The sequence below is a fragment of the Phoca vitulina genome, unplaced genomic scaffold (assembly GCF_004348235.1).
Source record: "Phoca vitulina isolate PV1807 unplaced genomic scaffold, GSC_HSeal_1.0 scaffold2, whole genome shotgun sequence".
Taxonomy (NCBI): domain Eukaryota; kingdom Metazoa; phylum Chordata; class Mammalia; order Carnivora; family Phocidae; genus Phoca; species Phoca vitulina.
The window spans coordinates 75,796,258-75,811,785 of NW_022589705.1; the positions used below are offsets into that span (position 1 = coordinate 75,796,258).

General features: G+C 47.8%; 1 protein-coding gene across 5 annotated transcripts in view; it reads left to right on the forward strand.

Annotated features, from left to right (window-relative positions):
* CSMD2 (CUB and Sushi multiple domains 2) overlaps positions 1 to 15,528 on the forward strand; it is a 583,106-nt gene that overhangs the window by 421,424 nt on the left and 146,154 nt on the right. For all 5 annotated transcript variants that reach the window (XM_032388322.1, XM_032388331.1, XM_032388357.1 and 2 more), the window contains one exon: positions 11,739 to 11,941. In XM_032388322.1, the coding sequence (XP_032244213.1) occupies positions 11,739 to 11,941 (203 nt within the window). The remainder of the gene's footprint in view (positions 1 to 11,738; positions 11,942 to 15,528) is intronic.

Here is a 15,528-nt window from a genome sequence, read left to right on the forward strand (position 1 = left end):
GGCATTTTATAAAACAAGTATTATTTTCTTACTGCCGTTTCCAGTGTCACTGAGGATAATTTAGGCTGCATTCTCATTTGGGGGCAGGAGGGATTTCTGACCCTCTCCCTCCTGCAGCAGCTGTTCGTTCGTGGACCATTTTCCCCTGATGTAAAGATTCGCCCTTAGGACTTGTGTCTGTGCACCATCCATTGTGTTCATGGGGTGGCAACAGTTGCTCAGGAGGACCCAAGGCTCTTTCACATTCTGGGGCCTGGTCAGAATGCAAGTGAAATCAACATGTCAAGATGCTATGTATTTTTTTTTCTTGTTTTTGTGTTATCTGTCTGATGTGCGATGGATCCAGATGAGCCACCTGTAAGCGGTGGGGTGGGCAGAATCCAAAAAGCACCCAAAGTGTCCAAATTTCCTTGGGACTGAGGGAAGTGAGGACCCGATCCCAGAAGCAGGTTTTGCCTGGGGACAGCTCTTCAGAGGTCCTGGCGCCTGCAGTGAGAATCCAATTTCCCCTAGCTTTTCAGATGGAGACTCTGGTGGAAAATCTCTTCGTGTCATTGAAGCTGAGTGTCATGAGCCTTACTCCCTTGCCAGCAAAGTCTGGCGGATTCTTGGTGTCAGGCTGGTAGGAAGAGGTAAGGGAGCAAGGGCCAGGTGGGAGTGCCCTCCCTCGGGCACCTGCTACTGGGAGATTGTGGAAGAAGGTGGAACTCTGCAGAAACACCACAAGAAAAACGTGTCTGGAGATCCTGGAACAGGGCCAGCCCCACGATCCAGGGTGCCCTGGGGTTGAAGCAGGTGGCAGCCAGCTAAGCAATGAAGACCCAGCCCCGGAGAGAGCAGAGTTTCAGGACAGTCCCCAGGGGAGTCAGAGAGAGAACCAGAGACCAGTGGGGGTGAGGAGCTGAGCACCATATTTGTTGGTCACCACAAGCGCCCATGTTACACCCCAGGCAAACCAGACACCAGACTTAGGACACTGAGACCAACTCCAGCCCCTCTGGTGGGAACTGGTCCTCCCGCCCCTGCCCCCAGCCCTGCCCCATCATCATGGAAACCGCGGTGGCTAGGATCACAAGGCCACACCTGTCTTGCCTTCTCTGCAGCAGCTTGGGTATGATTGCCATCCCTCTGAGACTCTCTCCTCTCTTGGCTTCTAGGGCTGCACCTTTTCCTGTTTTCCTTCTACCTCTTAGTCTTAGTCTCCATGGGCTTCTCTTCCCCCGCTCATCCCTAAAGCCAGCATCCTCCAGAAACTCCCTACCCTGTGTGCATCTCATGCTGCATACTCATTGGACGTGCTTGTCCAAACCCACCACCTGCACCCCTTGCTTGTGTCCTCCTGAAGAACTGGTAGTTTCCTGGGGGGCCAGTCTCTCTAGCCCACCCATGTCTTTGTGCAGCCTCTCTTCCTTCCGTGGCATTCCCTTTTCTTCTCACACTCCTCATCCCCCCCTGCCTTCATCTGGACACACCCTGTGCATCTGACAAGACTCAACTCAGTTGTCACCTCCTCCAGGGGGCCTTGCCTCAGCCCCTCCACCCAGGTAGGGGTCTGCTGTGTGCTTACCTTGACCACAGTACTCATCACACCACACTTAGGGGCAGAGACATGCCATGTTCCCATTGATGCCATCTGCATCTAGTACCTGTTATCTCTTGATTGAATATGTGACTCTCAGTATCTGTATATAGACTCAGAGAACCTACCAGGCTGGGCTTAGCCAGTGTGAGACCATGATTGCATCCTCCCCATGTCTCCTGGGTTTGGACTAGGCAGCTAGCTCTGGCCCAGGGTCGGTGTGGCTAGCTCCTATTACTTTGGTAGTGATAGAGCACCAAAGATTCAGTGGTAAGATCCAAGAAGCTGGATGTGGGCAGTAAAGAGAGATGTCAGAACCTCCAGCAAAATAGGGCATATCTTCCTTAGTACAGAGGATTTCAGTTGCCTCTCACCATGTGGCACACACTTGACAAGGAGAGTGGGTGAGTTTGGCTGAACTATGGGTGTTCCTGCAAGATGGTGAGCAGTTCATTCATTCATCAGTTCAACCAAACCAAGAGCTGAGCGTGGGCCAGGCCTGGTGCTGGGTACCAAAGATACAGAGATGAATGAGTCACAAACACAGCAGTTAAGGAACTCAGTGAGACGGGTATGTCACTGGATGGCTCTGATGCAGCAGGAGCACATGGAGGGAGCATCTCTCCAGACTGGGACCATGGGGTCGGGGGTGGGGGGCACATGGAGACACCCGGGGAAAGGTCCCCTCTGGGTGTGGGGTATCAGCTGGTACACACTAGTCAGGTGGTGTAGGAGTCTATGGGGCTGTTGTAACAAACAGAATGGCTTGAAACGAGAACAGAAATGTACTTTCTCACAGTCCAAAATCAAGGTGTCAGTGCTCCCTCTGAAGACTCTAGGAAACAATCTGTTTATTTCCTTCTGGTTTCTGGTAGTTGTCGGCCACCTTTGGCTCATAGATACATCCCTCCAGTCTCTACCTCCATGTTCATGTGGTCTTCTCCCCGCTGACCCCTCTGCTTCTCCGTATCCCAATCTCCCTTTCCTTTCTCTTATGAAGACACCAGCCATTGGGTTTAGGGCCCACCCTAATCCAATATGACCTCGTCTGAACTTGATTACATCTGCAGCGATACATTGATTTCCAATTAAGGTCACATTGACAATTCCAGTTAAGGTGACATTGAAGGGGTTCAACTTGAGCGTACCTTTGTGGGGGAGACAATTCAGCCCGCTGCATGTGGCGGGTACGGGGGTTTGAGGTGTGGGTAGGAATGTTCCGGGCAGAGAGAAGTCCCTGAAGCAAGAAGGCAAGAAGGAAACGGGTAGAGCAGAGAGGATTGGAGGATGGCAGCTGGGGCTTCTGAAGGCCTTTGCAAAGGAAAGAAGAGTGTGGTTCAGAAGGATCACCCTGGCCCACACAGAGAAGGTGGATCGAAAGGGTGGGAGGGATTCTGGATCCAGGAAGGCCAGTCGCACGTTTTATAAGCCTCTGTATATGCTGTTCCCTCTCTTGTGATCCTCCTCTCTCTCCATCTCCTCCTGCTTTTCTTTTCTGTCTTCAAAACTGCTGCAAAGACACCTCCTCCTTGGAGTTTTCCTTGCTTCACTCAGGTACAAAACAATGTGAAAGGAAGGCCTTTGGTACTAGAGAGACATGCATTGAATGCTGGCCCTGACCCTTACTAGCTGTTTGGTACGCACTCCCCCCGCCCCACCACCACCACCACCCCCACCAGTGGTCTGTGTTAAACCCCGGGGACTTCAGTCCCCCCCATCAGCAAGGTGGCAAAAGTAGCCTGCAAATCGCAGGGTTTTTATAAGGATCCGGCACACATTATTGTGTTTTTTTCAATCCCATCAGCAAGGTGGCAAAAGTAGCCTGCAAATCACAGGGTTTTTATAAGGATCTGGCACACATTATTGTGTTTTTTTCAATCCCATCAGCAGTCTCCAGGGCAGAGACAGAGCGTGACGCACAACGTGCTTCAGCCCTCTTCCCTGGCCTGTGTCGTGTCTCTGTGGCCCAAAGAAGCAGGGAGAACCCATGGGAGCAAGGCTTCTTTGTGAAGGAGTACCTTTCGCCTCTTCCCCTCCCTTCAGTGCTTCCCCACCTGGGGGCATTGGGGGAGGGGGTGGGAGCAGGATCCTCAAAACTGTTCCCAGCTTTTCAAAAGCCAAAGAAGACTGATGCTCACCTGCAGAGGCGCTGCTTAGGCAAGCCTACTGTCTGCCTGGGCCTGGAATTAGCCCTATCAATCAGAACCTCTGATTAGCATTTTACAGACTTTGATTTCTAGAAGATGAAAACAAGTCTTCAATAAGAGTCTTTCTTAATCAGCGTGGTTGGTTTGGCAAAGGAAGTCTTCCCTGGCTCTCATCAAGGATTTCTAATACAAGGGGTCACCACACCCCTGCAGCAGCCCCCCAGCTACCTGCCCTGCACCCCCTCGAGCGTCTGCCCCTATTCCCATCTGGACAGCTGCCCATAAAATGGAAATCGGATCCTGCCAGGCCTCAGCGGAGAAATCCCTCAGTGAAACCCAAACTCCCGCCCCCACCCCACCCCCGCCCCTCAGGGCCCCACCCAACCTGGCCTCCGAAGCGACAGTCTCGGAGGCCTTTCTGTTGCTCACACGCTCCAGGCTGGCTGCCGGGGGCCTTTGCACATGCTGCTCTTTACCACAGGAAGCTTCCTCCGACCTCTTGCTCCGCCCTGCTCTTCCCAGGGCTGGCACCTGCGAGTCTCGCCCCTTGCTTCCATGTCCCCTCCTTCCAGAGGGCCTCCCCGGCCACTCTCTGGAAAGCAGGTCCTCCGTCTCAGCACGCTGCTGCCTTCAGCGCAAGTGCCACCGCAGCTGATCATCTTTCCAGGAGTTTGTGCATGAGGGAGTGTTGCCCATGTCCAGAAACAACTGGAAAATGACACCCTGTCTGTCCTCGTCCCCATTATCTCCCCGCACCCAGCACAGGGAGGTGTTGAAACGAATGCAGTAAGAGGTCTGGCACTTCAGCCTCTGTCCTTCCGGCTGCTGAGCTGCATTGTTTCTGCCTGCAGAGGACCTCGGGCTCCCTCCTCCCGCCTTCCCCCTGCCATTCTCTAGACCTCCTCAACGCCAAGCCTTTGACTTTTGTCTGATTATCAGATCAGCTGAGCTGAGTGCAACGAGCTGGCATTTTTAATTCATGGTCTCAAAGATCAGCCCTTTCACCTTGTTATGATTCACATGTAAAGTATTGATTACTGATAGGGCCTCTCGGGCACACATCTGGCTCCTGGCCACAGCCTCTTCCTTCCCGAGGCGCAGGCAGCATTCTCAGGGGAAAGAGCGAGAGCACCAAAGTTGGACCCAGACTATAATTATATAATGTAATTCTGGCTCACTCTCAAACCAGCCCTTGACCTTAGGCAAGTTATTCAACCTCTCTGAGCCTCCGGAGGATTTCTTTTTTAAAGATGGGAAGGATGTCACCTACAAAATAAAGATGCTCACGGGGGCTAAGTGGGACCACGAGAAAGTGCTTTGTACACGGTGGTTGTTATATAAACATGTTTCTTTTCATCTCTGTTCCATCTCCATATTCACTCTTCACAGCTTCCTAACAGACTGCTCCTCCTGGAATTTCATTCATTCATTCATTCATGGATTCATGCACTCACTCCTTCAGTTATTCACCCTCTGGGACCTCAGTGGGTCTCTTAACTGAAAGGGGACGAAACCCAGACTCCTCTAGCTAATTCTGGGGCCTCATTATCTTCCCTCTCTCAGCCCAGCTCTATTGCCTATAACCTCCTGATGCCACTTGAACTCCATTGTGGGAATCACCTTTCTTCCTAGCCCCTTCACCTGCATGAGCAGGGGAGAAGCAGGGAGCCCAATGCAGGGTTCAATTCCAGAACCCTGGGATCACGACCCGAGCCAAAGGCAGACGCTTAACCGACTGAGCCACCCAGGCGCCCCTTGTCTCACGTTATTAATGCAAAAAAAACACACTCCCTTTCATGCCATACAAACTTCAAGTCTCATCTCCTCCCTCCTTCCCTGACAAGTCCAGCACCCGAGAACCTGTATTTTCTGAGAACGCGTCCAGCCACACCACACAGCTTACCTCTTGGTCTGCTCCTGTGGTTGGTGCCAATTTCACAGTCCATCGAGTAACATGGAGAAAGCAGAGAAGGAAGGGGGCAGCTTGGCACAGCGGAGGGTATGCATGTTTGCTCTGCTTCCTGGGGAGCTCCTACTTCCTCTTTCCAATCAAGTGTGGGGCCCCAGGCTGCCAGTCTGTTTCCTGCTGAATTCATGGAATGGAAGCCCATCTGTCTTTACCCTGTCAGAAGCCCTCCGAGGGGATGCCTGCCAGGCAAACTAGAACCCACACAACTGGTGTGGAGGACCTGCACCTCTATCTATAAAAGGGTTTGCTCAGGAAATCCAGAAGATTCACTTGAATCCTAGTAAAACTAATTGGTAACTGAAAAGAAACATGCACACATATCCAACGATAAATATGTAGCTAAAAATTAAATCTCATTCACAATGGAATAAAAAAGAATTTAATAAGAGGTATGCAAAAAGAAAAACATAACAAAGAAGAAAACCATGACACTTTACCAAGGTACCTGAACGAAGCCCTAAATAGGGTAAGATATCTATAGTGTTCCTGGCTGGGGAAAATAATGTACAGGTATCAGTTTGCCCAAATGAATCGATGCATGTGTGTAATTCCAATCAAAATATCAATGGGATTTTTTTGGAACTTGATAACTATAAAGTTCTCTCAAAGGATAAATTTGGGAAAATAGCTAAGAAATTTGGGGGAAACAATATGAAGGGGGATTTGCCCTAGAAGAATATGAAAATATGAAATATGAAAACAGAAGTAAGTTGCATAGGTGTGTTTGTGGTACCACCAGTGACATCCATAGAGACCAAGGAGGGAGCCCTGGAGCTAAGGAGGGCGTCTGGAATCAGAGTCATGACGAAAATGACATTTCGAACCCATGAGGGGAGCCTGGATTATTCAGTGACAAATGTCTTCATTCCCTAGACATTCGTGAGCACCATCCAAAGTGTCAGGCACATCATAGGCACTGGGGCCCCCACTCATGAAAATTATTTTCTAGTTGGGGACACAGGTAGTAAACGAATAAACTAAGTATGAACTGCAATAAATGCTCAGGAGGAAATAAACAGTATTTTGATAGTCAAAACAGGGACGAGGCTACTTTAGACAGGTGGTGGGAGAGTTGAGTGTCCATTTGGAAACATAATGAACCTATACCTCAAAAAATAGAACTAACAAGTTCTGGGGAAATATTCAAGTTTGGTTTTTTAATCATTGTGGGAAGAAAAGGGTTTGCCCAAGCATAACATGACACCCAGTATCTTTTTTTCTAAGTTATCTCTTTAAAAAAAAAAAAAGATTTTATTCATTTGAGAGAGAGAGAGCACGAGCAGGGGGAGCGGCAGGCAGAGGAAGAAACAGGCTCCCCGCTGAGCAGAGAGCCCGATGTGGGGCTCGATCCCAGGACCCTGGGATCCTGACCTGAGCTGAAGGCAGACGCTTAACCGACTGAGCTCCGACACCAGTATCCTTAAGGGAAAAGATGAGCATATTTGTTACATAAAATGAGTAAGTCCAGGCGCGCCTGAGTGGCTCAGTCGGTTAAGTGTCCGACTCTTGGTTTCGGCTCAGGTCATGATCTCAGGGTCCTGGGATCGAGCCCCACCCATGTCAGGCTCTGTGCTCAGCAAGGAATATGCTTGAGGATTCCTCTCCCTCTCCCTCTGCCCCTTTCCCCCACTTACATGCTCACGTACTCTCTCTCTCTCTCTCAAATAAATAAATAAATCTTTTAAAAAAATAAATAAGTCCAACACCAAAATAGACACCATAAACAAAATTTAAAGGGCAAAAAGACAGCAGATGCTAGGAGAAAATATTAGCAATATATAAGAGAGAAATCAAAATATATAAAAAATAATAAAAATTATAATAGAATTATTACTAATTGTAAATTGAATTTTAAAAGACAACTCAGTTAAGACGGATAAAGGTTATGAAGATATATAAGTGGGCAATAAATATGTGCAAAGATATACAACATAACTAAATTATCTAAAAACACCAGTGAGATTCCATTTTGGTTTAGCAGATGGGCAAGTATTTTAATATAGAATATATTTACAACATTGTAATATCTGATGTTGATGAGGTGAAGTTTAGAGAGAAGAGTGACATTGATACTGTTTAGTGGGAATGTAAATTGATGCAATCACTTAAGAGAATATTTAGCAGCATTTATAAAAGATTTTTAAGTGTATGCCCATCCCCCCCAAAAATTCTTCCAACAGTCAACTGAAATATTAACAGAAATTGCAAAGCAATGTAAAGATAGGAATGTTCTTTGCAGTCTTATGTGAGATAGTGAAATATAACAATGTCCGTTTTTGTAGGGAAAAAAATGAAGTATATGTATTATGTCCATAACAATCTTAAGTGAAAAAAGTGACTTAAAATTATGTAAAATATGGTCCCATTTGGAGAGGGGGTGGGGAATGCATGCACACTGAAAGAAAGTCTGGAAGGATATGCACCAAGACTAATATCAAGTAAAAAGCTTTAGAGAACAGATTGGTTTGTGTAAGAAAGGGACTTTTTAAAAAATTCAGTACAGCTATATATTGTTTGTCTTTTTCTGCCCAAAGCATGTCTTATTTTTATAATTTAAAAAGATATTTTTTAGGGATTTTATTTATTTGAGGGAGGAGGGGCAGAAGGAGAGGGAGAGGAGAAGCAGACTCCCCGCTGAGCACACCAAGCCAGCCACTGGGGGGCTCAACCCCAGGACCCAGAGATCAAGACCTCAGCTAAAACCAAGAGTCAGATGCTCAACCGACTGAGCTACTCAGGCGCCTCTCTAAAGATATTTTTAAAAGGAGATAGTGGTAAATGGATTGGCTTCTGGAACAGAAAAAGGGCATCAGTGGATAAACTGGTGAGATCCAAATGAAGCGTGGAGCTGAGTTCACAGTAATGCATCGATGTCGGTTCCTCAGTTCTGACAAATTGCACCTGGGAAACATAAGACATAAGCAGTGGGAGAAATGGTGAGGGGTCTATGGGAATTCTCCATTTTAACTTTGCAACTTTTGTGCAAGTCTAAAATTGTTCCAAAATAAAAATTTGATTAACAGAGAGGCTGGTAGTCAATAGCTTTGGCAGCCAGAACCTCTTTGTCCTGGGAGAATTCAGGGTTCCTCCTCAGCTACCTTGCCCTGAGAGCTCTGTCTGTGGCCTGCAGGCACCCCCCGTCACATGGAAACCCCTGCCTGGCCTCTTCAGATCCCCAGGGACTATCTAAGCCAAGCCTGTGTGTAGCCAGTATCCCAAGTTCTGCTCCTGGAAACCAAGATGTAGGCTCACCCCTCCCCCCCACCACAACTGGATCAGCCTCTCAAACCCCACAACACACCCCTTACCTTTACCCTCACGCCCCTTCTTCTAAGGCCGAGTTTCTTAGAGCAGATTTAGGTTCAGAGTAACATTGAGAAAAAGGTGCAAAACTTTCCCATTTGCCTCCTGCCCCACCATAGGCACAGCCTCCCCATTATCAACATCCCCAACCAGGGTGGGACATTTGTTACAAGTGATGAGCCTACACTGGCACATCGTTATTACTCAAAGTCCATAATTTCCATTAGGCTTCACTCTGATGTCGTACATTCTATAGATTTGGACAAATGTATGATAACGTGCATCTACCGTTATAGTATCCTAAGAGTGTTTCCACCCTAAAGACCCTTTGTGCTCCACTATTCATCCCTCCCACCCATCCAGCTCCTGGCAAGCAGGGTTTTATTTTTTTTTTATACCATTTCCATAGTTTTGCTTTTTCCAAAATGTCATACAGGTGGAATCCTATAGTATGTGGCCTTTTCAGAATGTCTTCTGTCACTTAGTAGTATGCTTTCACGTTTCCTCTATGTCTTTTCATGCCTTTTTAGCTCATTTCCTTTTAGCACTGAATAATTCAATAATATTGTCTGGATGTACCACAGTTTATCCATTCACCTACTGAAGGACATCTTGGTTGCTTCCAAGTTTTGGCAATTATGAATACAACTGCTATAAATATCTGTGGGCAGGTCTTTGTGTGGACCTAAGTTTTCGACTCCTTTGGGTAAATACCAAGGAACATGAGGGCCAGATGGTATGGTAAGGAGAGTATGTTTACTTTTGTCAGAAATGGCGAAACTGTCTTCCAAAGTGGCCGTACCATACTGCATTCCCACCAGCAGTGTGTGAGAGTTCCTGTTTCCCTCCCCCATCTGCGCTGGGTAGTGTCAGTGTTCTGGATTTAGGCCATTCTCATAGGCATGTAGTGGTATCTCATTGCTGTTTCCATTTGCATTTCCCTGATGACAGGATGTGGAGCATCTTTTCATGTGCTTATTCCCCATTTGTCTATCTTTGGTGAGGTGTCTGGTAAGGTCTTTGGCCCATTTTTTAATCAGACTTGTTTTCTTCTTGTTGAGTTGTTTTTTTTTTTTAAAGATTTTATTTATTTATTTGACAGAGAGATACACAGCGAGAGAGGGAACACAAGCAGGGGGAGTGGGAGAGGGAGAAGCAGGCTTCCCACGGAGCAGGGAGCCCGAGGCGGGGCTCGATCCCAGGACCCCGGGATCATGACCTGAGCCGAAGGCAGGTGCTTAACCATCTGAGCCACCCAGGCGCCCCTTCTTGTTGAGTTTTAAGAATTCTTTATGTATTTGGGGTAACAGTCCTTTATCAAATTGTGTCTTTTGAAAGTATTTCCTCCCAGTCCACGGCTTGTCTGCTCGTTTTCTCGACATTGCCTTTTGCAGAACCGAGATTTGTAATCTCAGTGAAGCCCAGCTGATCAGTTGTTTTTTCCACAGATCATGCCTTTGGCGTCATATCTAAAAGTCTTCCCCACACCCAAGGTCGTGTAGGGTTTCTCCCACGTTGTCTTCTAGGAGTTTATAGTTTTATGTTTTCATTTAAGTCTGTGATCCAGTTTGAGTAAACTTTTTTTTTTTTTTTTTTTTGGCACGACTGGTTATCTTTATTTTTTTTTTATTTTTTTTATTGTTATGTTAATCCCCATACATTACATCATTAGTTTTAGATATAGTGTTCCATGATTCATTGTTTGTGCATAACACCCAGTGCTCCATGCAGAACGTGCCCTCCTCAATACCCATCACCAGGCTAACCCATCCTCCCAACCCCCTCCCCTCTAGAACCCTCAGTTTGTTTCTCAGAGTCCATAGTCTCTCATGGTTCTTCTCCCCCTCCGATTTCCCCCCCTTCATTCTTCCCCTCCTGCTACATTCTTCTTCTTTTTTTCTTTCTTAACATATATTGCATTATTTGTTTCAGAGGTACAGATCTGAGATTCAACAGTCTTGCACAATTCACAGCGCTCACCAGAACACATACCCTCCCCAGTCAGTTTGAGTTAACTTTTATGAAGGGCCTCAAGTCTACAGCTAGATTCATTTTTTGCATATGGGTGTCCAGTGGCTACAGCACCCTTTGTTGAAAAGACCGTCTTCGCTCCCTGGTCAAAGATCAATTGACTGTATTTCTGTGGGTCTGTTTCTGAGTTCTCTATTCTGTTCCATTGATTTCTTTGCCTGTTCTTTTGCTGATACCACACTGCCTTGATTACTGCAGCTTTGTCTTAAGTCTTGACGTCGGGTAGTGTCAGTCTCCAGTCTCGTCCTTCTTCGATATCGTGTAGTGGTTCTGGGGCTTTCTCCTCTCCATATGAACTTTAGAATCAGTTTGTCAAAATGGCTTTCTGGGATTTTGACTGAGTGTATGCCTTCTCAGCGTCCCCCTCACAATCTAGAATGATATGGATGTGGACTCAGGAAGAAGTCTGGGGACCGTTGTGTACAGTGAAGAGACCGGGGGTGGGGGGGCAGGGGCTTTGACAGTGGTAACATGAAGCTCATGATAATCAACAAGGTGCACAAAACCTGCCCCCCCTCACCCCCGTCCCTGCTGCTGGGGACCCCCAGTGGGAGGAGCAGGCCGGCTGGAAGCCATGAGGGTGCTGCTGGACACTGCTGTCCCTTCCTTCTGGCAAGTCTTTCTTGGGTTTCCCACCTTCTCTGACCGGAAGCCCCTGGGAGGAAGGTGCTGAGCCCACAGTGACCGCCTTCCTTTTCTCTCTGTTCAGGCTCCACTTCCTGGTGTTTGACACGGAGGAGGTCCACGACGTGCTGCGCATCTGGGACGGGCCCGTGGAGAGTGGGGTCCTGCTGAAGGAGCTCAGCGGAGCGGCCCTGCCCAAGGACCTGCACAGCACCTTCAACTCGGTCGTTCTGCAGTTCAGCACCGACTTCTTCACCAGCAAGCAGGGCTTTGCCATTCACTTCTCAGGTCTGTGCTCACTTCCTGCCCACCCCTGTCCGTCTGTCCTGCGGCATAGCCCCGCTCCCTCCAGTCCCTCCTTTCCTCCAGGCCTCTCCTCTTGTAGAGAGAGTCACTGAGCAGCAGCTGTGTGCCTGGTACCTGGTTAGCACTTGTTCAAATACATGTGCTGAGCTTACTCTGCAGGGGAAGACAAGCAGCTTAAGAGACACTAACGTGCAGATTGATGAGTATCTGGGGAGAGAAATATAAACTATAATGTTCACCTTGGAGCATCAGGGAAGAAAGATATTCCAGAAAACACAATGCCCAAGCTCAGACCCGCGGGATGAGTAGTAGAAGTTACAGAAGGAAAGACCATGTTTCAAGCAGGGGGTAGTTGATGATGCTGTGGAGTGGGAGGTGCCACGGAGTAGGACTTGGGGGGCATCTGTGGATCCCTGTTAGATGAAAAAGAGAGAAAAGGGCACCGTAGGTGCAAAGAACATGTGCACAAGTGCAGAGGCAGGATGAGAGGATCCAGAACGTGCGGGCTGAAACTCGGGGAGCACGGAAGGAGGCACGCAGGCCCCCAGTGACGGTGGGATGGGACTTGGTTATGGACAAGCCGCTCTACGTGCCACACACTCTGGTTCTTAACCTAGTGTGGGTTTCAGGAAGGACCGAGAGCCAAACATGAATGATCTGAATTCGATTAATTATGTACTATAGTAGCCAATTATGGAGGAGCATGACAAAGAGCTACCAAAAATGGGCAGTGCTCACACATCCAAGTCCCAGTATTAGATAATTCATGTGTTGATCCTGCCTCCCCCTGTGATGCACCGTCTCATCTCCTCTGAAGTGCCTCTTCCATCACTCATCTCCCTGCATAAGTGACTGTGCCTCGGTTTATGCTTATGTTTATTATACAGCAGCTGTCTTCATTACCATGTCCTTACTCCACTGTGTGTGGGGAGGGGGCGTTGCCATGGTGATTGCAGAGCGAGCCCATGTGGCACCCATGCCATGGCTTTGCCTCCGCAGTCTCCCCTCGTTGGTGTATTAACTAAGGGTGGTTGGGTATATTTCTGGTACCAGGTGGGCTGGAATGGTGTTACAGACCCTGCTTGTAGCTCTTGTGCGCATCTGTTTTCTCCGTGGAGACGACCATTCAATAGTCTGTAGGGCAGATGAGGGCCTCCAGGATTACGTTCCTTTATACCCATTAACTTGCCCGATTAACACTGATGCAAGCTTCTAGCCTGGCGAGGAAGAGCTCCTTGCAGGGTTCACTGGGAGTCTTCTTACTTGGAATCCTGGCACCCATTCACCCAGGGAGAGTCTCTGGGGACCCAGGGTAACGCTGATCTCATCCAAGATTAGGTCCCACCACGGGGCAACAAGGGAGTCATTTTCGATAAGCATTTCCCCACATCTGTTCCCTAGAGTTCCACGAACTGTTAACTGATGTTGCTGAAGAAAGAACTCTGCACGATCAAATAATGTTGAGAAGGTGCTTAGGTCAAGGCAAACCTAAAGAGGCTATCTGTAATTTGGGACCTCTGAGAACTTTTGGTATGCTAATTTAGCAGGTGAATTCAGAAGGTGTCTATCTAGTAGGTCACAGTTCCCAAACATATTTGACCATGGATGACTTTTTCCTAGACCATCTCAAGAGACTAGCATTTTATGGGACAGACTTTAGAGATTGCTGGGATAAGCCATAAAGGATCCCCCAGCAGTGAGGAGAGTAGAATGCTAAAGAGACACCTCAGTCCACTCTCTGGGGAAAGGAGTGTTATGAATAATTAAACCAGACATGTATTTTCTCTGACTGTGCCCAAGCTAATGGTTATGGCTTTAAAAACAAAAAAAAAAAAAACCGTCTTAATTGCTCTAACAAATTCCCCCATGGATTTGCATTATCTGACCTCCCATGCACCGTCAGCATGTCCACGTGGGACAGCATCCCTGGGCACTGTCGCAAACCTTGCCTTCGCTCAGCAGCTCAGGCTGCTTCCTCACGCATTGCCCAGCCTGTAGAAGTACTATTCACCCTTCAAGGTTCATGTCAGATGCCACTTCCTCCTCATCTCCCCATTCAGAATAAATTGCTGTGGCCTGTGGCACCCAGAGCACTTTACTTCAGTTTCTTCAGCACATTGTCAGTCCCAGACACTTTGCCTTGTGTTGGAGGTGGCCACACCCTTGCCATTCCACAGACAGCTCTTAGAGAGTCGGGACCATGTCCTGCCGCTCAGAACCCCCCACCCATGGCGTATGCATGCAGCAGGTGCTCACTCACTGCTTACTGGATAAGCAGGCACATGAACACATGCACACATGAACACATGGTTTTCTCTAATATATGGGTGTCCTGAGGCAAGCCACCCTGAGCATCACTTAGGTCCATGGAGAGGGGAGTGGGCTAAGCTACCTAGCCTGGGCTCCAGAAAGGCCGCGATGACCTGGCCCAGGGTCCAGGTGTAACCGAGGTTCAGGAAAGGTCACCTTGCCCTGTGGCTGTCATCAGTTAGCAAATACCAGGACTCCTCTACGGAAGGGCAAATGGCTCACCCCATGTTAACTTTATAGTGTGTGTTTGACAGGGGATTGTGCAGAAATGCCAGAGACGATTAGTGCAGGCTTGGCTTTATTAAGTAAACATGACTGTGTAACATCTAACATCCTGTCTGAAACACGTGGATCCAGCGTGTCCCTGAGGCTTTGCCAAGCAGCTCAAATTCAGGAGCATTAAAGAGGGAAGGTGGGAACAAAGAGAGTGAGGGGGACACTGAAGGAGAGGGAAGCATAGTTGCTGCTACCCGTTGAGCCGGCACCATGCTAAGCACTCTGCTATTAATTTTCAAGGAAGCCTTAGAGTATGGTGGCCATTATTAATCCATGCCGCAGACAGGGGCTCTGAGGCCCAGGGAGGTTTCTCATACAAGGTCATCTAGTTAATAAGCAGCAGAGACCGGATCAAAACCCCCATGTCTGATTCCCAGACCTAGGATCTTCATCATTGCACTCTGTCGCCTCCTATATAAATAATTTTTCCAAGTATGGTCAAAACAGGGAGCTATTTTTCTTTCAGGGAATCATTTACATGTGTACAGTCGCTATAAAGCTAGAGATGAAAGCTAAGTCTGTTCTTAATTGGGAAGGAAGAAGATTGATTCTTATTTGACTTTATAAATAAATTCAGTAAGTGTCAGATGGTGATGATTTGTTCATTTATGTATTCATTCAACAAATATTTACTGAGCATGGCTGTGTGCTGGGTAATGTTCTAGGCCCAGGGGATGCAGTTGGAAGCAAAACAGCTGAGGTCTTGGTTCCCACGGAGATGCACAAGTGATAGCATATGATAAAAAGGCAAACAAATTAGCAAGAGTATTACAGATTGTGCAATGAAAATAACAAAACAGGATAATGTGACCAAATCGGTGGAAGGGGGTCAAGGGATGAGCCCAGAAGAAGGTGGTCAAATAGGCCCGTCTGAGGAGGTGATTCAGGGGCTGAAAACTGAATGACAATATGGAGCTGGCTTAGGAAGGTCTGTGGCACCATCCTTCCAGGCAGAAGGACCAGCAGGTGCAAATGCCCTGAGG